This window comes from Cervus canadensis, chromosome 7 (genome assembly GCF_019320065.1).
Source record: "Cervus canadensis isolate Bull #8, Minnesota chromosome 7, ASM1932006v1, whole genome shotgun sequence".
In the NCBI taxonomy this organism is placed as follows: domain Eukaryota; kingdom Metazoa; phylum Chordata; class Mammalia; order Artiodactyla; family Cervidae; genus Cervus; species Cervus canadensis.
Window position 1 is genome coordinate 88,869,126 of NC_057392.1, and position 25,365 is coordinate 88,894,490.

A 25,365-nucleotide genomic window follows, 5' to 3' on the forward strand; every position below is an offset into this window, starting at 1 on the left:
GGAAAAACCATCACAATATTGTAAAGTAATTATCCTCCAACTAAAAAAAAAAAAAAAAACAAAAACACTCAACTCTTGAACTAGCTAAGTAAGCAAACAAATCAAAAAGAGGTGGGGTGGGGGGAAATCTTTGCAGCCATTGAAAGGATGAATTTGGAAGTGTCCATTACCTGGTCAATTGCAGATTGAGTCTGTGGTAGAACTGAAGTGTTGCTATCCAGTGGCATCCTTTGGGACTTGCAGTAAGCATGTTTTTGTTTCCTTTTCTCTATATTTTGGTGTTTCAACATCTGAGGTCTTTCTGACCACGGAGGGACTACCCTTCTCAGGCTCAGCTAATGGATAGAGATAAGCCACCAACTTGCCTGTGAGCACATTTTTCATATGCAAACCAACCCGTTCAGAACCCATTCCCTTAAAGTCTCTTTATCTTAATCACCCCAGGGCTTAATCATCTAATCACCTAATCACCACAGGGCCAAGTACCAGCCAGAGACAGCCCCTATACCCAACAGTGCCCTGAAATTATTCAAATTAGCCGATCCTAAGCTTGCTTACCCTGCCTTGCCTATATTCTTTCCCATGGAAACTGCAGTAAAGCTCTGGTCCACATTTCCCCCTGCTCTCTCTGCATCCTGATCGACTCTGGTGCTTGCACGTGTGGCACCCCCATGGAGTGGCCTGACTCTCACGACACCTGTGAGAAGCTCTTTTAATCGGCAGTCATCCCCTGATCTCTTTGCCATAGGAGAATAATAAAATTTATGTTTTAAAGTCAGATTATAGATTCAAATATCCGGTACCTGGACTATGGGACAAATAGCTCCTGCCACAGAAGGTGGCCTGATAACCTAAGACATGTGCTACTTACTGTCTCACTTGCAATGTCAGAGAAATCTCAAGTAGGAATCTCAGGATTTGTGCTTTATGAACACTTTTGTCCCCGAACTTTCCTCTACTTTCCCCCTCAACCCATTCATAATTTAGAAAGAGTCATCGCATATTTCATTTAGCAGTTTGAGGTGTATGTACCTAAAAGTTTTCTTCAGACATCTTGGCTACTGCCCTAGTGAAGACAAAACTTCTTGGGGGACCGTGAGAAGAGGAGTAACATGTCTTTCATTTTAAAAAAGGTCATTCTGTTTGACATCTTGCAAATTGATTCTAAGGATTCAAAATGGAAAAGGAGAGAGAAATTATAATTCCATTGGACTATTTCCAGCAAAAATTGATAGTCATTTAGATCAGGGTGTTAGCAATGGAAGTAAGAATAAAAAAAGGTTGGATACAGGATATATTTTGGCTAAGAGGATTTAATAATGATATCTGTGACAGAAAAAATAAGGAGACAAATAATAGTTTTTGTTTATTTGTTTTGGTTTTACTTTACTTTTGTTTGTTTTTGCCTTGAATAACTGGAAATAAGGAGTTGCTATCTGCAGACATGAGAAAGATGAAGATCAACAGTTATTTGACAAAAGATCAGAAATTTAAGTTTGAGGTATTTATTTAAATCCAACTGGGATTGTAAAGTATGTATATAGATGTATATGTATACCTAATCTGGAGTTAAGAAGGTTCAGACCAGAGATGTGGATTGGGGCTTCAATTTACAGATTATTGAAAGCCATGAGACTAGCTAATATCACCAGAGAAGAGAGTACGGGTTTAAAAACAAACAGCAACAACAAAACCCATATGCAGAAGCACTCCACTAAGAGATCAAGAAAAAAGACAGATGCAGAAAATGTAATGGAGAGCAAGAGATAGAATCTGGGATGTATACAAGAAAGTGATCATAATGAGTGACTGAAGAACTAAATCTGAATAAGGAAGGAAAAATACATGCAGAATGAGGAAATTTAAAATGCTGATATAATTCAAGTGCATGGTAATTAGGAGTATTAGTGACAGTGACCTAGAATGACAGCAGGTTACAGTCAGATAATAGCCTCTTTGATACTGAGATTATAGGGTGCAGTTTCGGTTAGTAACAAAGTCTAAGGCATGATCATAAAAGCAAATGGTTTATGCAGAGTAAAAGCCAACATTATCAGGGGGAAGGAAAGCCAAACAATTTACAGTCCACACTGTTAGTTGTATCATCTATATAGATTTTGAAATCCCCAATTGTAATAGTGGAGATAGCGATGGAGACTTTAAAGGTGAAATCTTTGAGACATTAGAGTCAGTGATGCAGAGGTTGGCAAGTGACTACATAATGGAAAGGTAACTGATGATAGAGTCTACTATCATGATATGGGAGGCTGTAGGGAGAAAGAATAGTCTGGTAGCATTAATGAACAAGGAAGATACTTATGGTTTGATCAATGTGGGAGGGAAAATAGAAGCCTTGTCCTCAATCAAGTACTACATCTCAGATGACAGTTAATGGAAGGCACAGATAAAATCTTACGGATATCTGTTCATGATGATTCAGGAGTTCCAGAGAGCTCAGTGGAAGATTATAGGAATTGAGAAGGGGTTGTGGAAAGGGGAGAATCAGGGACAGGGAATACATTACAGAGATTAGGGGGTGAGAAATGAAAGTGATTGAGAGTGAGGACTGATGTAGAGAGGGGTAAAAATCAGTTAACGACAGCCAGTTATCCCTTCTCCAGTGATCTTCCCAACGCAGGAATTGAACCAGGGTCTCCTGCATTGCAGGCAGGTTCTTTACCAACTGAGCTATCAGTAAAGCCCAAGAAGTCATCAGGACACCAATAATTTTTCATCCTATTGTACTTGGTAAAAACCAAATGTGGGGATTTGGATGGACTTTTGTAATAGGAAACTTAAGCTGAGAATAGAGAATTCTTTTGTTGTTGTTGCTTTGTTAGTTATTGATCCCTCCCTCTGCTATAACTTTAGGCTGGAAATCTAAGGAGACACATGCAACTGACATCAATTTGTTGCATCATTATTATTTGTATAGCTTTAAAAAAGTACTTTGTGTCATATGTTATGTCCATATTTAAACATATCTTTCTATTCCAAATTAAGACTATGTTCCCACCTGGTAATTAACATACATTGTTTTGATTTACGGGTAGGTGGTTTGAAGGAGGTAAAAGAGTGGGACATACAGATACAAGTAAAAAAGTCCTCTTCAACTGAGTACACAAATATTACACAAGTATCCCAATGGTGCTCCATTTGGAACCATAAGTATGATTCATTTATACTTCTGTCTCATGTAATACATGACCACAAATATTCCTATGTATTTTCCACAAGTAATTTAAACCATTTATGCCTACAGAATTTGTGACCTAACTACTAGTTGTTTACTTAATTCTCTCTCATGGTTTTACTTGAAAAAAATAAAAAAATCTTGTTCAGGACGGTGTGCCCACGTTAAAAAAAATATTACTCCTTAAGCAAACTTGGCAGCTATGTGTGTCCACATGAAATACAGTTCTGTAAAACGAAACATAAAATGAGACGTGTACCAGGTAGGACTTGCAGAAATGCTATTGTTTTTCTTGATAAAAACAGAAATGAAAGTTTCTGATTCTCCCATTCCCCTAACCTGCCCCTCTTACTGCCTGATAATAGCTGAGGAGGAATGGAAAGAAGCCTTGATTTCTGATGGTTGGGAGGAGATGCCATACTAGCCCTGAGCTGCTTCCCTCAGTATTTCTCCAAAGTTATCAAACATTACATAATATATGGTCATTACTGTTTATTCACCAGTCTATGCTATAGACTGAATGTGTCCCCCAAGTTTCCTCTGTGGAAACCCCACCTTCTCTGTGATGGTATTAGGAAGTGAAGTGAAGACTGTGAGAAGCAATTAGGATTAGGTGAGTTCATGACCGTGGAGCCCTAGTGACTGAAATGAGTGCCCTTATAAGAGTCATAGAAAAGCCTGCCCCCTCTGTGTTCTTCATCACGGAAGTCACAGTTGGCAATGCAGAAGACGGCTCTCACCAGAATCTGACCATGTTGACACTCTGAACCTCCAAAACTGCAAGCAATAAATTTCTATTGTTTTATAAGCCATGAACACTATAGTTATTGTTGCAGCAGCCCAAATTGACTAAGACAGTCCAATAACATAGCTGTTTTATTTGTCAGCCTACTAACCCCATATAGACAACAGGACTTTCAGAGATCAAAATTTTCAAATGGGTTTTGTGATTTCCTCTATGTCCTGGGCTTCACTCATTGCTGCTACATGTAGAGTTACTGCCTCCCACTTAAATGCCCCTCATTTGTCACAAGAAGAGAGCTGCTTTTTCCTAAAATGCCTATGAGATCATTGGCACTGATTCTGGTATCTGAGCACAGGAAGAAGTTTGCATTAAGAAGTGAACTTTGCAGTGATAAGCAAATGATGTTGCATTGAGGCAAACACTTTGAAAAAAGAATTGGCAAGAAAATATGAGTGCCTATAAGGCAGCATTTCAAGACTCCAAATCCATGCCAACTGAAGCTCTAGCATTTCACAAACCAGATGTATTCCTTTAAACTTTCTTCTCAATAGTAATACTATTAGACAAAAAACTAGGGCTATAAATTAGAGTTATGAGAAATGAGTAATAGCAGCAAGAAAAAATATAGAATATAAATATTAAAGTACACAGATGAGTAAACAACATTTAGAATAAGGGATAGAGAAGAATCTGCTGAGTTAAAAAGACAAACAAAGAAAATACAATGGTTATGAGAACTTTAGAAAGGTCAGAGATAATCAAATATCAATGCAAACACAACCTTTTATCACTAATTTGTTTTCTACTCTGAGGTTTATATATTTTTATAAACCACTGTTCAGATATTTTACTATAAATTTTCACTTAACCAACTCAAATACTGATTTTCTATTCTATATCCAATTTTAAACCCACGATAAACAAGTGCTCCATGGAATCCATCCTCAATGTGGTTATGGGTCACCCTAACTCCAGCATTCTGGAGTCTGGTGACGTACATGATTCCATCATCTCTTAATACATCATATTGACAGGTGATGACATAGGTCAGGGGCAAATTACGCAATCTGTTGTCATCAGCCAACAAGGGAGCCGCCCTCACATCTAGAAACCCTGGATACTTTTTAGCCAGCTTAGAATTACCATAAGTTGGACTGTTATAAAAATGCCCTTTCTTAAACTTCTCAGGGAGCAAAGAACTCCAATTAACAAATCTGAACAGATGACTTGATTCCACTGGTACATGTTGATTGAAGAACATGGCTTTTTCAAGTGATCTGTCCGTGGTAAAGTATCCACTCCACAATTTGACCACGAATGATTTGGTCAGACCAAGAAAATTTGAGTTTTCCCGATATGATGGTAAATCCAGATCAAGAGACTGAAGGGCAGGATAAATTAAAGACTGGGTCTTGAGCTTGATCTTGACATCTGGGTCATCTATGAGCTGAAAATAATTTACAGTTGATCAAATAGTAATTTCATTTAAAAATATATTTTTAATTTAAAAACAATAACTGGTATGAGTTAAAATCAGAATCTCAAAAAGATAATCAGAAACAAGAAATATATCTCAAAGAACATTCCAGTTTCAATTATATCTAAGACTAGGTGTATTACTTAAATACTATGAACATAAACAGTGATAGAACCCAGGTCTCCTGCATTGTAGGTGGTACCATCTAAGCCAACAGGGAAGCCCCCTACTTTTCTTATGGATGGGGGAAAAGACCATCTAATCTGTGATTAAAAAGCAAAATATCTACTCTTACAGCCAAGAATGGCAATCAGAGGAAATTGATATATTTTAAATAAAGATTTTATATACATGTTATTATATTAACAGAGAGTCCCTTGAACTGTAAGATGATCCAACCAGTCCATCCTACAGAAAATCAGTCCTGAATATTCATTGGAAGGACTGATGCTGAAGCTGAAACTCCAATACTTTGGCCACCTGATGTGAAGAACTGACTTATTGGAAAAGACCCTGATGCTGAGAGGAGAGGAAGGCGGGAGGAGAAGGGGATGACAGAGGATGAGATGGTTGGATGGCATCACCAACTCGATGTACATGAATTTAAGTAAGCTCTGGGAGTTGGTGATGGATAGGGAAGTCTGGTGTGCTGCACTCCATGGGGTCACAATGAGTCGGACAAGACTGAGTGACTGAACTGAACTGATATCAACAGGCAGTAACATTTAAGGAGATCATGTCATTAGGAATTCTAATTCAATGCTGACATTAAACAAATAAATCCTGGGTAAAAGTCTAATTGATTTTAATGTTTAAGTGTTTCAAATATTCAGGTTAGTGCATTAAGACAACTGTATCTATAAATTAATATGCATATATTTGGGGTGTACTAAAATTTTTCCATCAATAGGATGCATAACCCCAAATATCTGGGAACCAGTAATACTGAGCATGGGGCTTCCCTGATGGCTTAGATGGTAAAGAACCTGCCTGCAAGGCAGGAGACCCAGGTTTGATCCCTGGGGCGGGAAGATCCCCTTCAGGAGGGCATGGCAGTCCACTCCAGCATTCTTGCCTGGAGAATCCCATTGACAGAGGAGCCCGGCAGGCTGTAGTCTATAAGGCTGCACAGAATCAGACACAACTGAAGCGATTCAGCAAGGACACACACAATATTAAGCATTACATTTTAGGCGATGTTCCTATGTACATTTATTTGGTTCCCACGTTGAAATGGCCCAGGATGTCTCAGAGATTAGCTTCTCTAAGTGTGGTCCCTAGATGACTAGTACTCAAATCACCCAGGGATTTGTTAGAAATGAAAATTCTTACAACCTAGCCCAGACTCACTAAATTAAGTTGGGAGGAACCAGCAATGTGTGTTTTGTCATCTTTCGGGTGATTCTGATGCAAGGAAAAATTTGAGCTCCACTGGTGTAGGTCATAAACAGTAATTATTGAAGCCATATGCACTCTGGTGATGCTCAGAGTAAAGTATAATGGCTAGATGAAGTTCCTGAAAGTTTCTGAAAACTTGATATAGAGTTGAAGATAGGACAGGACCGTGACATTCTTTCCTTTGATATAAATATGACATTTTACTCACACACGCGCACACACACACACACACACACACACACACACACACACACATAGGCCTGCAAAAGCAAATGGCAACAATTTTTACTTTATTTCATTTAGATCACAGGAATTAGAACTAGTTAGTAGAATAAAATATTTAAAAGTTCATCACTAGATTATTTTATGTAAAAATAATTTCCAAATTTAAATAACCAGTTCAGTGTTTTATTTCAGGTAAAATTACCACATTCCATTTATCTTGGTACCTAGAATGAAGAATGCTGTTCAGATCAGTACAGGAGTGGTAATTATTAAATGGCTTCCCAGGTGGTACAGTGGTAAAGAATCTGTCTGTCAATGCAGTAGACACAAGAGAATGTGGGTTCCATCCCTGGGTCAGAAATAGCCTTTGGAGTAGGAAATGGCAACCTGCTCCAGTATTCTTGCCTGGAAAATCTCATGGAGAGAGCTTAGTGGGCTACAGTCCATGGGATCGCAAAGAGTTAGATGTGACTGAGCGACTGAACACACAATTATTAAATAGATAGCTCACAGGTGACTGACTTAGTGAGTTAAGAAGACATACAAAAATACATTATATTTGACCAATTAATTAAAACTTTACAGATAGCCAAAATCTTTGACCTGTAGATTTAAAAAATAAACAAATCTATATTTTATTTTAAAATTTTAATGGAGTATAGTTGATTTACAATATTGTTTTAGTTTCTCTGTACAGCAAAGTGGATCAGTTTATATATATATATATATCTCCACTCTTTTTTAGACTCTTTTCCCATATATGCCATTGCAGAGTATTAAGTAGAGTTCCATGTGCTATATAGTAGGTCCTCATTAGTTATCTATCTCATATGTAGTATTCTATACCAATCCAAATCTCCCAATTTATTCCCTTTATTCCCCCTGGTAGCCATAAGTTTGTTTTCTACATCTGTGAATCCATTTCTGTTTTAAAAAATTATACTTTATGGTTTTATAGTTCAATATAGCACATATATGTAACAGCATAAGGCAGAAATGTGAACTGTAATAAATATGTTTAAGGGTCAGGGAATTCACCATACCCTTGCACACCCTTCTTCCTCTCCAGTAACCATCAACCTTCATTTTATTACATTCAATTTTGTGTATTTCTTTAAAATTACACTAGGCATAATATCAATGCAATTAAACTGGTTAGGGCTTCCAGGCAGAGGGATAAAGAATTCGCCTGCAATGCAAGAGATGCAAGGACATAGATTTGATCCCTGGGTCAGAAAGATCCTCTCAAATAGGAAATGGCAGCCTGCTCCAGTGTTCTTGCCTGTAGAATTCCATGGAATGAGTAGCCTTGTGGGCTACAGTCCATGAAGTTGCAGAGTCGGACTTGACTGAGTACACACACATCTATTCCTAGGTAAGCAATAATTGTTAGTGTGACTTTTAAAAACTTATTTTTGTACATGAGATATGATTTTACTTCCTTGATCTCTCAATGTATTGAAACTTATTTTTATAAAATATACTTTTCTTTGCATTATTAACAGCTTGGTCATGGTATGTATATAATATGTATTTTTCTAATATTTTATTCATAATAATATCTTAGTTTTCTGAGTGTAATTGACCCATTGTTTTCCTTCCTGAAATTGTTCTTGTCAGATTGATCATAAAGATCAAGATTCTTTGAAAATAACTGGAGTGTATACTCTTTTCCTATTCTTAGGCATATATTTTGTTTATCTGGAATAAAATGGCTATAAAATGGCTCAGATTTTTATTTCTTGTTCTGTCTGTTTTGCAAGTTATATTTTCTTGGAATTTGTCCATTTAAATGAAATATTACAACACTTTAATTTCAAAGTTCTTCAAAAAAAATTCTTTCAAGGATACAATATACATGTTTAACTCTTCAAAGAATAATTCTTTTCCATATCGAAGGGTCTGCTGTGTTGTCCTGCTCTCAATTTTGACGTTAACTAGTTGTAATTAACTTTTATTTTTCCTCACTATCTTCGAAGACATTTAAAAATTGTGTTAGTCCTCTAAACAGGACTTTTTTGCTTTTTGTTCACATCTTCCATAAGCTCATTTTGATTATCCTATTTTCTGTTCTTGTCATTATTACTATCTTCCTTCTATTTTTTAATTTGATTTTTTGGGTCAAACGTTCATCCTTCTTTCTTTGCTAATATATGCTTTTGAGGAAATACATTGTCACCCTGCTTATTAAACTTATATGCAGAGTACATCATGAGAAATGCTGGGCTGGAGGAAGCATAGGCTGGAATCAAGATTGCAAGGAGAAATATCAATAACCTCAAATATGAAGATGACACCACCCTTATGGCAGAAAGTGAAGAAGAACTAAAGAGCCTTTTGATGAAGGTGAAAGAAGAGAGTGAGAAAGTTGGCTTAAAGCTCAACATTCAGAAAACTAAGATCATGGCATCCAGTCCCATCACTTCATGGCAAATAGATGGGGAAACAGTGGATACAATGGCTGACTTTATTTTTCTGGGCTCCAAAATCACTGCAGATGGTGACTGCAGCCATGAAATTAAAAGACACTTACTCCTTGGAAGAAAAGTTATGAACAACCTAGACAGCATATTAAAAAGTGGAGACATTACTTTACCAACAAAGGTTTGTCTAGTCAAAGCTATGCCTTTTCCAGTAGTCATGTATGGATGTGAGAGTTGGACTATAAAGAAAGTTGAGAGCCAAAGAATTGATGCTTTTGAACTGTGGTGTTAGTAGAAGACTCTTGAGAGTCCCTTGAATTACAGGGAGATCAAACCAGTCCATCCTAAAGGAAATCAGTCCTGAATGTTCATTGGAAGGACTGATGCTGAAGCTGAAACTCCAATACTTTGGCCACCTCATGCGAAGAGTTGACTCATTGGAAAAGACCCTGATGCTCGGAAAGATTGAAGGCAGGAGGAGAAGGGGACAACAGAGGATGAGATGGTTGGATGGCATCACCGACTTGGTGGACATCAGTTTGACTAAGCTCTGGGAGCTGGTGAAGGACAGGGAAGACAGGCATACTGTAGTCCATTGGGTCACAAAGAGTTGGACACGACTAAGTGACTGAATTAAACTGATTAATATAATAATAACATAACTGCACTGATATTTCAATGTTTGAAATACATGTATTTAAGTGTAGGATATTTTAAAAAATCAAATAAATCTGAGCAATATACCTGTTGAGTCACGGCTGCAGCTAAATTCCCTCCAGCACTCTCTCCAGAGATACCAATTCTTTCAGGATCTACACTGTACTTGTCAAGAACATCTTGGCTTAAGAACCACTTCAGTGCATTATAGACATCTTCAAATTGGCTTGGAAAGTGATGTTCAGGTGCTAGTCGGTAGCTGTGGGCAGAATAACAATGTTCTTTAAGTCAGTTATTGTTAATCAAAAAATGTCATGGATGTGCATGCTCTAACCTATAAATCAAAAGTAATATTTTTCTTTAGCAACCTCATATTTTAGGTCATTATGAATTCAAAGACATCTTAATCTTTATGATTGTGCTTGACATGAAGGTTTTTACAAATGCCATTTTTATATAAGTAAAATCTTGAATGACAAGCTTGGACTAGATTAAAAAGAAAAAAAAAAATCCCTGGTGATAACTTCCTGAAACTAAACTTCTCCCAAAATGTTATTTTCTTTATAGTCATTACACTTTATTAGCAACCAATAAATAATGAACAAATCATAGGAATTATTCTATTCCAGTTTAATCTAATGATCAAGTTGGCATGCAGGGTTCACTATTTTTTTCATAGTTTCTCCATTTTTCTAGTCATTCCCACTGGGTTTCTTTTCTACTGTTGGTCATTAACCTAGAATGTTGTTTGAAACTAGATTTTGTCTGAATTCCCACATGTTACTTGGTGACTAACTTCTTTTAAGGGAGGATTAGCCCATGAAATGGAGAAGGCAATGGCACCCCACTCCAGTACTCTTGCCTGGAAAATCCCATGGACGGAGGAGCCTGGTGGGCTGCAGTCCATGAGGTCGCTAAGAGTCGGACACAACTGAGCAACTTCACTTTCACTTTTCACTTTCATGCACTGGAGAAGGAAATGGCAACCCACTCCAGTGTTCTTGCCTGGAGAGTCCCAGGGGCGGGGGAGCCTGGTGGGCTGCCGTCTATGGGGTCGCACAGAGTCGGACACGACTGAAGTGACTTAGCAGCAGCAGCAGCAGCCCATGAAATATATACTAATTTCTTTAAATATATCTTATTGGTTAATCCTCAAAAAAAAAAACCACCATATAATATACAAAATACTATGACTCTCAGTTTACAGATGAGAAAACAGATCTAACATGATATTTAACTGGCAGCCATCCAGTTGACTCTAGCACCAGGTTTTGAACCTCATTTTCTGACTCTGAAGCCCTGCTAATTAAGAGTAGGCTAAAAGTCATTGGAGGTCCTTTGTCCATGAGATACAATAGTTAGACTTTATTATAAAATTTTCTTGACTTGCTCTTTTTGATCCCGACTTGGCCTAACTATAAAAGTCTTTTCTATCTGACTCTTTTCTGGTCATGCTCAAACTTACTTTTTCTATTCCCATCTTCTCAACTTCATTTGAACACTCCTGACATAACCAAGGAATGACCAAGACTGCTGACCAGATACTCACAGACCAAGACTGTGAGTATCTGACTGGACAAGGCATCTGGCCAAAAACCACACGATCCCACCATGTTCTTACTTGGTTGAAATGACAACAGTATCTAGTATAACGGCTGTCCGTCTTGATAGAAAGTCAATATCAAAGAACGCTGAAACAAATGAAAATAAAATCAGAGACTGACAGATGAAGGGTGTTCCCTTCAGCAGAAAGCTTACTACTCTACCTTGTTCCTCAATGAAATGTTCTGGGAAAAATATTTCTAAAATTTCATCATAGCTACAGAACATAAATTCCTCTATTCAGTGGTCCTTTCACATATGCCTCATTTTCACACTAAATATATTAAACAAACTTCATTCTCTTCAAGATTAATCTCTGTTACCTTCATTTAGCAGCTGTTATGTGTTGAAAAAATTGACACAGAAATATTAACTCCCTGATACTTGGGAAGTCACTGTCTACTGAAGACAAGTATAGGGAGGGATAGCTGTATAGGCAGACAGGAATACTGCGAAATAGTAGTTGCTTAAATGGAAGAGCGTAATAAGTGCTCTCTGGAAATTGTATTAGATGCCATCAAAACTGCCAGAGGAAGATAAAGAGTAAAGGGGAAGTAGGGAGACCTGAGACCTGATTTATACATTCCTATTTTCTAAAAGACAGACAAAAATATGTGCTTTCTGGGGTTTCTTTGTTTGGGTTTTTTTTTTTTTTTTGGTCACGTATACAGGATTGGGATGGACCACACGTGTTTGCTACTAGGCTTGGGTAAATCCTCCCTTTTGCATATAAGAAAAGTTTAAGAACATCGAATTGAATTTGTCAGAAATAGGAAGAGAAAGAAATCATAAAATGCTAAAGGGCAATATCAAGATACAAAGTTGCTGCAAATGTTCCATCAAGTGAAAGGAGGAGTACAAAGTTGGGTGTTGACTATTCTTAAAATTTCAAATATACACTAAGTTTTAAACTTTTATTTAACACTTGCTACAAAAAGTTGTTGTCAATACTTCTGTTTACTGAGTCCAATTCCCTCCTACTTCTTCTAGGTCAGACAAATCTCATCCCATCCTCCCCCTCTCCACACTTCCTCAACATCTTCATGTTCGACTTATAAGCACATTCACAGGCCTTCCATAGATAAATACGAAACATATATGATAAAAAATATATTTATACATACATAAAAGTTTTTATAAGTAAAATTATATATAATAAATTTGTGTATTATATATAAAAATGCATCAAATAAATTGAAATGTACATGTATCCTACATAAAATAAAAATAAAATACCTTTTTTCAACTCTGTGCTTCTTTTCGATCTAACACCTTCCTTCTCATTTCCTTCATAACAAAGATTACTGAAAAACTGGCATCACCATCTCCATTTCCTCATTTCTCATCTACTATTCAACTAACTTCATTTTGGTTTTCACCACAATGTTCCCTCATTTCTGCAATTAACAAGTTTAATGCTGTATTTCTAAGTTCATAAAATTCTTTTCCCTCTTACCTGTTATCTGCTATAGCTTTTGATATTGATTATTCCTTTTCAGAAAGAGATTTAATATAATTCCTTTAAACTATTAATAGCATAGGTCCAAAGAATTAAACTTCAGACAGCTGAAGTGTTCTGTTATCTGTGATAATGTTTAACATATGTCAAAATCAGCATCTTAATAAAATGTATGCTAGGTGATAAACTAAAAGTCTCAACAAGAGGCTCATACCAGCACTTCCCATACACCAACCACCACCATGAACATAAAATAAGCCTCTTCTTAGTGTCTCTGACTTCCGTTTTGGTAAATATATACGGACAGGAACATTGTTGAAAGTTGTCTCCATCACAGTGACATTTTCATCAGATGTGGGTGGGACTTCTTGAATGCTCATGAAGAACCCTGTAATGTCCATGGAATTACTGATTCCCAACAGTTCAGCAAAGTGACCCTAAAATAAGAGTGAAGGGGAAAAACACATCAAGGTTACAGATATCAAATGCCAGTGCTGTTAATGACCCTAGAAGGATGCACATGTGTTCCTAAAGGTCCTGCGTCACACTGTCACAGGTGAATCTGAAGAGGTTCAGAATCTTTACCACAATAGTTGGCCTCAGATTTAAAAAAAAGATAAAGAATTATTAAAGTATTACAATTTGGCAGATTTTATACTTTCTACTTTGAGTACAAAGATAAACAAGGTAAGTTCTCTATATAAGTTCAAAAGTCAAGAGAAAGAAATGGATACATAGTCATAAAACAATATAACCAAAAAAGAAAAAAAAAAAATATAACCAATGTCTCATAGACATATAGAGAGAACTCTGGCAGAGTTCAATAAACTAGATGCCTGATCATAAGACCTGGGGAGGAGTTTTCAGATATTGGCGAACTCTGATATGAATATTGAAAAGGGAAGAAAAATGTGGCCAACCAAAAAGGAAATCTCACCAGAGGCCAAAGGAACAGACAAGGGACACTCTTATTACAGAGAAATGCAGGTGATTTACTAAACCATGAAGTAGTAAAGCTAGTAAAGCTATTCTAACAAAGTATGATTGACAAAGCATACAGTTTAGAGGGAGTTTTCAGAAAAAAAGAATGTTTAAGACATGTGCTGGAATTACCTACCAGGACCAGACTGGGCAAAGTGGAGGAAGGACCTTTCTTAAGAACAGCTGACTGCCTTGTCCTCTTATGTAGTTGTTCCTGTATGTGACTTTGGTTCAAGAGCCTCGATGTCTGCCTTGGGGAACCTGTTCATCTCAAAGTGCAGTTCCTGACTAATCGGGATGACACCATTGCCCCATCTTCCCCACCTGAGCTTGGGAATAGCGAATGGATGGCTGGGCAGTTCTTGTAGTCTCATGAAGACCACACAGCGCCCACTTCCCACTTGGGAAGGAAGCTCATGCAACTCTTTGCTGTTTGAAGCTATGAATCATGCACCCTGGCACTGGGGGCTTCTGTTTTTGAGAGTTATTTGAATGAAATCATGGCTTCTGACCTTCTGCTATCCTTCTGCAGAGAGGTCAGCCTGGCCCAGAGCCTGGGCACGTGGATGGTCTAGGCAAGAGGGCTCTTGAGGCTGCTGGGACCACCTCATTGGACTGGCTGCCTATCCTAAGGAACCATCCGTTGTAAGTTTGGATAACCATGGTATCCAGCTGTGAGGACTGGAGAGGAGGCGAAGTTGGTCCATCATGGCCTCCGCACCCTCCTCAGAGAGAAGTGCTGGTGAAACATTTCACAACTCTAGCGTGTCTGACGGAGATGGCAATGGCACCCCACTCCAGTACTCTTGCCTGGAAAATCCCATGGACGGAGGAGCCTGGTGGGCTGCAGTCCATGGGGTCGCGAAGAGCCAGACCTGACTGAGCAACTTCACTTTCACTTTCATGCATTGGAGAAGGAAATTGCAACCCACTCCAGTGTTCTTGCCTGGAGAATCCCAGGGACGGGGGAGCCTGGTGGGCTGCCATCTCTGGGGTCGCACAGAGTCGGACACGACTGAAGCGACTTAGCAGCAGTAGCAGCAGCAGAATGTCTGATTGAGACCCCAGATTCTCCAGAAAAATGTTTCCACTTGCCTTTGGAAAATATTTTGTTCTTGCCCTAGTTTAGTAGCAACTGCCAGCATCTCAAACCAGCCTCTGAAACTCGTCTGTGGTGTCCGTCCTCCTCCTCCTACAACTGCCCTAGACCTCAGACCCGCGTAGTCTGAGCAGCCTGCCTCTCAAATCCCTGCTGTCTGCTGTCACATTCTCCAGGTCTTCTCTAGTAAGTAATTAAAGGGACACCTCCAGCTTTCCCTGCTGCCTCCTGGAGATGGGCCCATAAAGGGACAAGGGGAAGATTACCATCACAGGTAAAGGAGCCTTGCTGTCCCAGCCCATGCCCTGTGAACCCAGGCCCGCAAACTGCATAAAATGGAGTGTTGGTGGCTGTGTACAATAAATGCCAAAAATTCGGTTGTGGTTTCATTACAAAAAAAAAAGACGTGCTGAAATTAGATAAATGACCTCTTTAAAGATAATAATGCCCTTGTTACCAATGTTAAATGACATGTTAATGCATGAAATATAGTAGCAAAATAGTTATTTAATGTAACACTTGTAATAGTCCCCGTTAAGGGAGAGGTTTGTGAGGTGAGTAGTTAGGACTCTGCGCTTTCACTGCAGTTTGCACAGGTGTGATGCTGGGAAAGATTGAAGGCTGGAGGAGAAGGGGACAACAGAGGATGAGGTTGGATGGCATCACCGACTCGATGGACATTTGTTTGGGTAAACTCCAGGAGCTGGTGATGGACGGAGGCCTGGCGTGCTGCGGTCCATGGGGTCGCAAAGAGTTGGATGCAACTAAGAGACTGAACTGAACTGAACTGATACCGGGTTGGGGAACTATAAGGTTAGTGCAAAAGTAGTTGTAGTTTTACACTGTTGAAACTTGCCACTTGACACTGGAATATATTCTTAAATAAATGCTGTTACATTATACACAATTTGAATGCACATTTCTCTCTTTATGTTTTTTTTTGCTAATGATTTATTATGTGTTGTTTATTTTATATTTATTTTAGACTATAGATATGGTGCTAGACAAAAGCAAATTCAAGCAGTTTTTTTTAATTTGAGTTCAAAATCAGTTATAAGCAGTGGAGACAACTCACATGAACAACGCATTTGGCTCTGTAAATGCTAACAAGCATATGGTGGAGTGGTGGTTCAAGAAATTTTGCAAAGGAGACGAGAGCCTTGAAAATGAGGTGCATAGTGGCTGGTTATTAGAAGGTGACAACAACAACTAAGAGCAATAATCAAAGCTGATCCTCTTGGAAATACACAGGCAATCGCTGAAGAACTCAACGTCAATCATTCTATGTTCATTTAGCATTGGAAGCAAATTGCAAAGGTGAAATCTTGATAAGTGGGTGTCTCGTGAACTGACCGAAAATTTTAAAAATCATGGTTTTGAAGTATCGTCTTCTTTTATTCTACACAACAACAATGAACCATTTCTTGTCTGGATTGTGACGTGCAATGAAAAGTGGATTTTATGTGACAACCAGCAATGAACATCTCAGTAGTTGGACTAAGAAGTTCCAAAACACTTCCTCAAGCCCAGCTTGCACCAAAAGATGGTCATGGTCACTGTTTGGTGGCCTGCTGCCCATCTGGTCCTCTACAGCTTTCTAAATCCTGGTGAAACCATTACATCTGAGAAGTATGCTCAGCAAATTTATGAGATGCACCAAAAACTGCAACGCTGGCAGCCAGTACTGGTCAGCAGAAAGAGCCCATTTCCCTTCCACAACAATGCCTGACTGCACGTCACACAAGCAACACTTCAAAAATTGAACAAATCGGGCTATAGAGTTTTGCTTCAACTGGCATTTTCACCTGACCTCTCACCAACTGACTACCACTTCTTCAAGCATCTTGACAACCTTTTGCAGAGAAAACACTTCCACAACCAGCAGGATGCAGAAAAATGCTTTCCAAGTGTTCGTTGAATCATGAAACATAGATTCTGATGCTATATGGATAAAGAAACTTATTCCTTGTTGGCAAAATGTGTTGACTGTAATGGTTCTTTTTTTTTGTAATGGTTCTTATTTTGATTAATGAAGATGTGTTTGAGCCTAGTTATAATGATTCAAAATTCACACTACAAATTACAATTACTTTTGTACCAAAAGTATTCCATAAGCTGTGTGGCAGTGTCAAAAATAAAGGGGGGGGGGGAAAGCACAGTGCTAGAGGTATAATTAATGCAAGATGCTTGTGATATAATTTCCAATCTTTACAGACTATTGCTAAAAATAGACATTCACGTATATAAACTCTAATAAAAGGCAGATCAAAAAAGGACCTTGAATGGCTGCTCAGGTAGAAAGAGAAGACAGATCAGTTCTGAAAAATAAGTTTCTGATGGGTGCGCTGTTTGATTTCAACCTGTTGAATGTGAAAAATTATAGTTGCTTAAAATTTTTAGATTTAGTCAGACAGGCAAAATAATTTGATCAAAGGCCTAAAGAAAAGAAATTTCAAAGGTGTTCATCAAAACCATTTTATCTGAATGCTAACTTGCTTGGTCTATGTGGTTGAAATTACAGTGGGAAGCTCTGTTGACACTACAGTATGGGGAGCTACTTTCAGAACACAGTGTCTATTTTTCTTTTGTAAACATATCATCAAGCAGCTTAATGTGTTCTAACTAGCCAACAACAAAATAAATGATATCCATATATGATATATACATATTATCATTAAGTATAATGATCAAAGAAACACTAGATCTTCCTCAATTTCCAATGAGGTTGTGTCCTGGTAAATTCATTGTAAACTGAAAATGTTGTAAGTCAAAAATGCATTTAAATATATGTAACCTACCAAACAGGCTTCCCAGGTGGCTCAGTGGTAAAGAATCTGCCTGCAAATGCAGGAGACAGGGGTTCAATCCCTGGATCAGGAGTATCCCCTGGAGGAGGAAATGGCAATCCACTCCAGTATTCCTGCCTGGGAAATCCCACAGAAAGAAGAACCTGGCGGGTTACAGTCCATGAGGTCACAAAAAAGAGCCAGACAAGACTGAGCAACTACACACACACAACCTACCAAACATCTGCTTGGTCTACAGCGGGACATAATCATCTAACACAAAACTTATTTTACAAGAAAATACAGAAATGGTGTAATTTACTGAATACTGTACTGAAAGTGAAGAACACAATGGTTGTAGGAGTACAGAGTGGTGTAAGTATGTAGGTTGTTTACACGTGTGATCAAGGGGTTAACTGGGAGCTGCGGCTCCCTACTGCTGTCCAGCCTCATGACAAGGAGTCGCCCACATATCTCGTGCCTGGGAAAAGATCAAAATCAAAATGCGAAGTACAGTTTCTACTCTATGTGTATAACTTTTGCCCCGTCATAAAGTCAAAAAAATCGTAAGTCAAACCATCATTAATTAGGAACTGTCTGTACTTAAAACATTAATTTAATTTTAAACAGTGGGCATTGTGAAACATAACCTGCGAGTTAAGCTGACCATGCTCTATTATAATTTTCTAATTAATGTATTGAAAGGTCATTTCCAGTTATTATTCTATATTATCTAGTCTGATGTCTCTGATTAATCTGATCCAAAATAAATAGTATTATGATTTGTACATACGTTGTACTCAGGAGTTTTAACTAGATACTCCTGAAGTTAAGAGGTTAGTTATAGTCAAAAGAAATGGTAAAAGTTGGCATGTAATCAATAAATAGATTGATGATATATAGGTAGGTAGACAGATAAAAAGATACTAAAAGCTTTTAATATATATTCACTTATATATAATGTGCTGCTTCTGCTTTAGTCAGTTAGTCATGTCTGACTCTTTGCGACCCTGATGGACTATAGCCCACCAGGCTCCTCTATCCATGGAGATTTTCCAGGCAAGATTACTGGAGTGGGTTGCCATACCCTCCTCCAGGGGATCTTCCCAACCCAGGGATTGAAACTGGGTCTTCTGCAGTGCAGGCAGATTCTTTACCACTGAGCCACAAGGGAAGTCATATAATGTGCTACCCATATTTATACTGAGTTAGGCATTTATACCCATATCTAATCCATGTCCAAATATGTATTCAATTGTGTCTCAATATTCGTATCTCTATTTATGTCAATGAAAACTCAATTAACCATCAGTTAAGAAGAAAAAAGAGGCTTTTTATTTGAGTCAAATGAGGATGATAACCCAGGAGACAGAATCTCAGAAAGGTCTGAGAACTGTTCTGCTGACTAGAAGTCAAAGACACAGTCATATACATTTTTGAGCAAAGGATCATGCATCAAAATGACATATTGATATTTTACGTAAAGCTTACCAAGGATACATAGTCCAAGTAAGCATATATGGAGGGTGCAGTAAGTTATCATGACCCCTTACAGAATTAGGAGAAAATGTTATCCTTTTAAGAAGTTATGCTGGTGGCTCAGTGGTAAAGAATCCTCCTGCTAACGCAGGAGACAGGGGCTTCAGGGAAGATCCCACATGCCGTAGAGCAACTAAACCCATGGGCCATGACTACTGAGCCTGTGCTCTAGAGTCCAGGAGCCACAACTACTGAAGCCCAAGCTCCCCACAGCCTGGTTGCACAATAAGAGGCCATGGCAGTGGGAAGCCCACAAACCGCAGCTAGAGAGTAGCTCCCACTCGACGCAACTAGAGAGAAGCCCATGCAGCCATGAAGACCCAGCACAGCCAAAAATAAATAAAGTTATATCAAAAAAGAAGTTGCATTGCTAATATCAGAAGAAAGGAGATAGAGATAAATAACTATACTTACAGTTGTTTTTAATCTTTGCCAGGTATTACGCTTTCCATTTGTGTACCAATTCAATTCTTACGAAAACCTGGTCAACAGGAACATATTTCCAGATTTTTCAATTGAGTATGCTGAGGTGGGAGAGGTTAAGAGGCATATTTATGACTAGTCATACAAAAAGTGCTACTTGTGGGACTCAAGTCCAGGTCCGATCCCTGGAGCCAGGTGTCACGCCTGACCGGACAATACGCTGTCCCGTAGTGGCCATCATTATGGAATGCCCATTGAAGAGACAGCGTGGCCATGGGTACAGTGCTCAAGGATCCCTTAGGATTCACAGAACTTCCATGGGTGTGAGAGACTGGGCAGAGAGACTGGGCGGGAACCCAACTCTGAGGGCACCTTGGGCCCTGCCCAGGGTCCACAAGAATGGTGGTGGTTCCCACGGCCTCCTGCATGCCCCAGCCCACTCACGCTACACTCGGTTCAAGTAGCACACAAACATCTCTCCTCACTGGTGCCCCGCCGCTGTCCTAAAGAGATGCCAGAAGATAGACTCACAAAAAGCACCGCCTTACTGCTACAACTGCAGGCAGAGGAGTAGCACGTCATGCAGGTCAAAGTGAAGTGCAGATGCTGAGTCAGTGCCTGATGAGCTTAGATCAACTGTTCTATAGCTTTCAGGATATTCCAGGTCTTCTCCACATTCTGGTCACCCCTTCCACACACACTGACCTTGCCCCCAACACCGTGGTATCCCATACCTGTTCCTCCGTGCTATACACAAGGGGTAGAGACTCTTACTTCCAGTGGACCATTTTCCATCCCCTTTACTTTTCAGTGTCAAATGTGGAAGCAATTTTTAATTACTTTAAATGTTAACATAGAAAGGTGATAGTCAGGTCACAAGCATTTATTTACTTAACTTTAACAAATTTAGAATTCCTATGACCTATGACATAAAGTGTCCACATTTTCTCCCCCAAAAAATTTATGTTAATTTAGCTGGCCCTCTGGCTTTCAATCAAAGTTAAGTACATAAAATACAAGGCCTCTTTCAAAACATAAATCACTAGACTCAAGTATCTTATCTGCAAAGAATAAGATTATTTGGTTTCAAGTAAATATTTTTAAATGATAGGAGAATGGTATATGTTATACAAGTTAAAGATGAGTATTTATATGAAAATAGGAAATCAACCTTGAATATTCATTAGAATGACTGATGCTGAAAGCTGAAGCTCCAATACTTTGGCCACTTGATTCGAAGAGCTGACTCACTGGAAAAGACCCCGATGCTGGGAAAGGCTGAAGGCAAAATGAGAAGGGGGCAGCAAAGGATGAGATGGTTACATAGCATCACCAACTTTAATGGACATGAATTTGAGCAAACTCTGGGAGACAGTGGAGGACAGGGGAGTTTGGCGTGCTACAGCCCAAGAGGTTGCAAAGAGTCGGACGTGACTTAAGAGACTGAACAACAAAGTAGTTGTCATTTGTGTGTAAGAAAGTACTAAGTATAAAAAATTATACGTGACTTTGTATTTTCACAACTTTTTAGAGTTTACTAGGAATTGTAATATTAATAAATACATAGCAAAAGACTAAGTCACCACTGTGCTACAAATATTGCCCAGTGTCCCTGGAGTCTGAATTGAATAACAAGGGTTTTAGTTTCTTTGACTCTATTTGGTGAAGTGTGAAGCAACTAGAGCAGTAGCTTATGGACATACCTTCTCAGATTATCTTTTTTTCTTTATACTGACTCTATACTCTGGGAGAAATTTTTTTTCACGTTGATTTTTCTTTTTTCTTTTTTTTTTTTTTCATTTATTTATATTAGTTGGCAGCTAATTACTTTACATTGGAGCAATTTTTTATGTAAATTTGAAATATCAAATGATAGAGAGGGAAAATTCTCACTAATGCAGGAATTTATATACCTCAGTGTAAGGACAAAATGTTTTACGCATCTTAATCAATCATACAAGGATCTATCACCTAAATATATATATATATATTTATATATATATATACAGTAGTATATTATTTATATATATATATATAAAACTGAATTTCTGTTGAGAAAACAGTGCCTATGCCATTGGCTGCACCTAGTCAAAATTCTGCCTATTATTTGTGGTTACTCAGCAGTTTGGAAACTCAAAGGAGTATTTATTGGGTTTCAAAATGTTCATCCTTTGGAGGTCAACCAGTGATATCTTTGAGAAGGCATAGCAGCTAAAAGAAGTAGAAAGGGTTGGAAGAGTCAGTGACAAATGGAGAAAAAAAAGAATAGAAGGCAATAAAACTAACAAATTTTTTAAATAGCCTTAAACCTAGGAAGTTTCAAAGTGTCCCAAAGCAAATAAGTAAAATCTTATAATCTGGTGTAAGGGTGGAAAATGCTTTCACAAATGTCTATAATCCCAAACCAGGTAGAGGTCTGAAAATGTTATTTGATTGCCATGTTATTTCTTATCAAGACTAAATGCAACCTCAGAGTCATTTTAGAGTCTCATATTACCTTTCAGAGTAATGCTGAGCAATCTATCAGAGTTGGCATTTTAGTAAAATATATTTGCAATTCCTATTTCAGGAGATAATGCTGCATCACCAACTAGTTGATAGTTGATTGTATTCAATGATTTTCATTTATCTTCATCATTGGCATGTCAATGTATGACAAAAACCACTACAGTATTGTAAAGTAATTAGCCTCCAACTAATAAAAATAAATGAAAAATTAAAAAAAATTTTAAAAATTAGAATTACCATTCTTTAACTTATGCTTAAGTTGATTGGTAAAGAACAAAGTAGTGTCAGGTGGCATTAAAGTCAAGCAAAAGTTTTGTTTTTTTCTTCTTGGGATGAGGAAAATGATAAAAAAAAAAAAACAACCTGGTTACTTCTTTAACATGAAGTGAAGTGAGTGATGGGCTTTTTAGAGATTTTCATAAGATACTATATTATATGGCAATCTGATGTACTTAGCAAATTAAATATTTTCCTTAAAAAAAAGAAAAAAGTGGGAGTTTTATGGTAAATCTACATTTTTTTTCCATCTGTATGAAACCACACAATTCAAGGGGAAAGAAAAAGATAAATAATTTAAAAGATAAGAGTTACTTCTGGGCAATTTTTTAGTATAGCAATTTGTCCCAGTAATCAAGCCTCATTATGTTTCAGTCATTGATCATGGTGAGTCTCTTTCATTATTGGACTAAATATCCATTGTCTTTTATTAGAAATTTATAAATTCATACATACATAGTGATAGGCGCTCTTAAGCAAAAATACTTTAAGAAAAAAGTCTTGTCCCTTCCACCATTCTCCAGTACATTCTTTTAAGTTTGTCAAAGTCATCTCATTCAAATAGAAATAATACAAAAGGTATATACATAACATTCATGATAAAACAAAAACTCATGCAAGGTACTATGTGCTATAAGAAAAATAATAGCCTCCAACATATGAAGAAAACAAGTTTAAAAATAATTGGTACAAGGTAGATGAAATAAATTACACAATGCTTCAGAACAAATAATATAAGAATAAAGATCACAAAGCAGAAGTACAAATCTTTAAGGAAGGTATAGGAAGATATTTGGAGATAATCTCTAATTGAAAAGAAGAAGTGATTGAAAAATGGTACTGGTAAAAATCAGAAAAGGAATAAGAAAAAAAGACAAAATAATTTCAGAAATAAACACTGAGTTATAAGAAACTCAAGCAAAGTGTTATACATGATAGAAATGAGAAAAACAAACAAAAGAAAATTGCAAAAGATTAAGTGCTATAGAGAAAATGTTATTTTTCCAAAGACAAACAAGGACTACATGTGTACATAAATGTATACATACACAGACACACACACATAATTAATCCAAATAATAAAAGAAATCAAAACAATCAATCAAAATCAACCAAGAATAACTTTTAAAAAATGACTTGAAGCTATATTCCACCAAAACTGACCCGAACCCAATAACATGTACTATAAAATTACTAAAATTGGTCAAATCACTAATAAGAAAATAAAAATAAGACAAGCATTGCACTTATTCAGAGCCACATTAAGCTCCACAAGAGTGTTGAAACAACTGAAAAAATATATGCAAGAGATGTTGCATATATATCCTTATATACCCATTAATACCCAGACTGTCTATGAATTGTTTTTGTTTTGTTTTTGCGGCAGGGAGGCAATTCACTACAAAGTTAAAAGAGCGAACTCTATGGCTTTATTTCCAAGTAATTAGCCTCATTAGAAAAGAACCACAAGTCTTTGAGGACGACCTATGAACGGGAGGTAGTGAGCCAGCCATGCAGGATCCTATCACTCAGCAACTAAACCCTTCAACTGGAAGCCATGTTCCTTGTTTCCCCTGGGAAACCAGCTGACTTGTTCACAGGCATTTCAGTAAGAAAGGATTTGCACATTTGAATACAAGGTTACTGTATCGAATTCTGTAACTAATCAGTGTTGCTCAATTCTACCATTTCCGAAGTTCAAAACGCTTCATTCTTGCACCACTCACGCCATGAAACTCACAATAAGACTTTTTGTCTTTCTTAGCCAGTCTATTTTGTCTTCTAGTATTTAAAATCGAAACTCCTTGACTACTCCCTCCATATTCATTCTGCTCAGGCTCTGCATTAAGCAATAGATACAATATTAAAAAGGTTTTAAAACCAGCAAGCAAACTTTGAGTAAAATTTCCAAAACAGCAGAAATTATTTAAAAAGTAATAAAGATAATTATTTTCTCCTGACTAAAATTCTAAACATTCAGAGTCAATAAAAGTTTATACTTACCAAATGTGTAATAGTTTTCAAACACGTTGTTACCCACATTAATTTCCATGGCTCCTCAATATTATCCGGGATAGGTGTGTAAACATAATATGCCCCAAGGGCCCCCATAATCAGAAGCAAAATCGTTTTTCTTCCCATGATGTTTTCCAACTGCACGTTCTACTTGGCAGCAAAGCAAATACACTTCTGAAATATTTGAATGCTGAAATTTCACAACAGCTTTTGGATTTATCAAAAAGTGTTATCTAACTTCTTAGACACAAATTCCATTGGTCTGATTGTCATTCTGCAAGCTGCTGGGAAATAATTAACTCAGGAAAAGTACAAAGAACTCTGTGAAACCTGTACTCATATTATCTGCAGGTTCTGTCAAGTACAACAGCCTTATAATGTTGCTAGGCAGTCAGTAAACAAACATTTTTTGCTCAGTTACTGGTTGCAGAGTACTTTAACAATTAGAGAAAAGGCCACAGGAAGTACAAGAAACCCAGTGTATGCTTCAAATAACAAATCTCAGCGTGGGGGAGAAAAAATTTGTTTAAACTATTGACAGCTTTTACAAAGTATGAT

The 25,365-nt window shown here is 37.6% G+C and overlaps 1 protein-coding gene across 1 annotated transcript; it reads right to left on the minus strand.

Annotated features, from left to right (window-relative positions):
• Window positions 1–25,132, minus strand: LOC122445028 (arylacetamide deacetylase-like). The gene is made up of 5 exons (XM_043473992.1): window positions 24,796–25,132; window positions 13,394–13,616; window positions 11,740–11,809; window positions 10,206–10,377; window positions 1–5,385 (listed from the first exon to the last, which is right to left on the minus strand). The coding sequence occupies exons 1-5, from the start codon at window positions 24,931–24,933 to the stop codon at window positions 4,789–4,791; spliced, it is 1,200 nt and encodes a 399-aa protein (XP_043329927.1). The 5' UTR covers window positions 24,934–25,132; the 3' UTR covers window positions 1–4,788.
• Window positions 25,133–25,365: the final 233 nt, after the last annotated feature.

What these genes read in the sequence shown, in the direction of transcription:
- LOC122445028 (XM_043473992.1), bottom strand. Translation starts at nt 24,933, where the DNA reads ATGGGAAGAAAAACGATTTTGCTTCTGATTATGGGGGCCCTTGGGGCA. An exon ending in TGAAAACTATTACACATTTG is followed by an intron (nt 13,617 to 24,795) that starts GTAAGTATAAAC and finishes CTCTTATTTTAG; the next exon opens with GGTCACTTTGCTGAACTGTT. An exon ending in TTGGTGTATGGGAAGTGCTG is followed by an intron (nt 11,810 to 13,393) that starts GTATGAGCCTCT and finishes CATTTGTTTCAG; the next exon opens with CGTTCTTTGATATTGACTTT.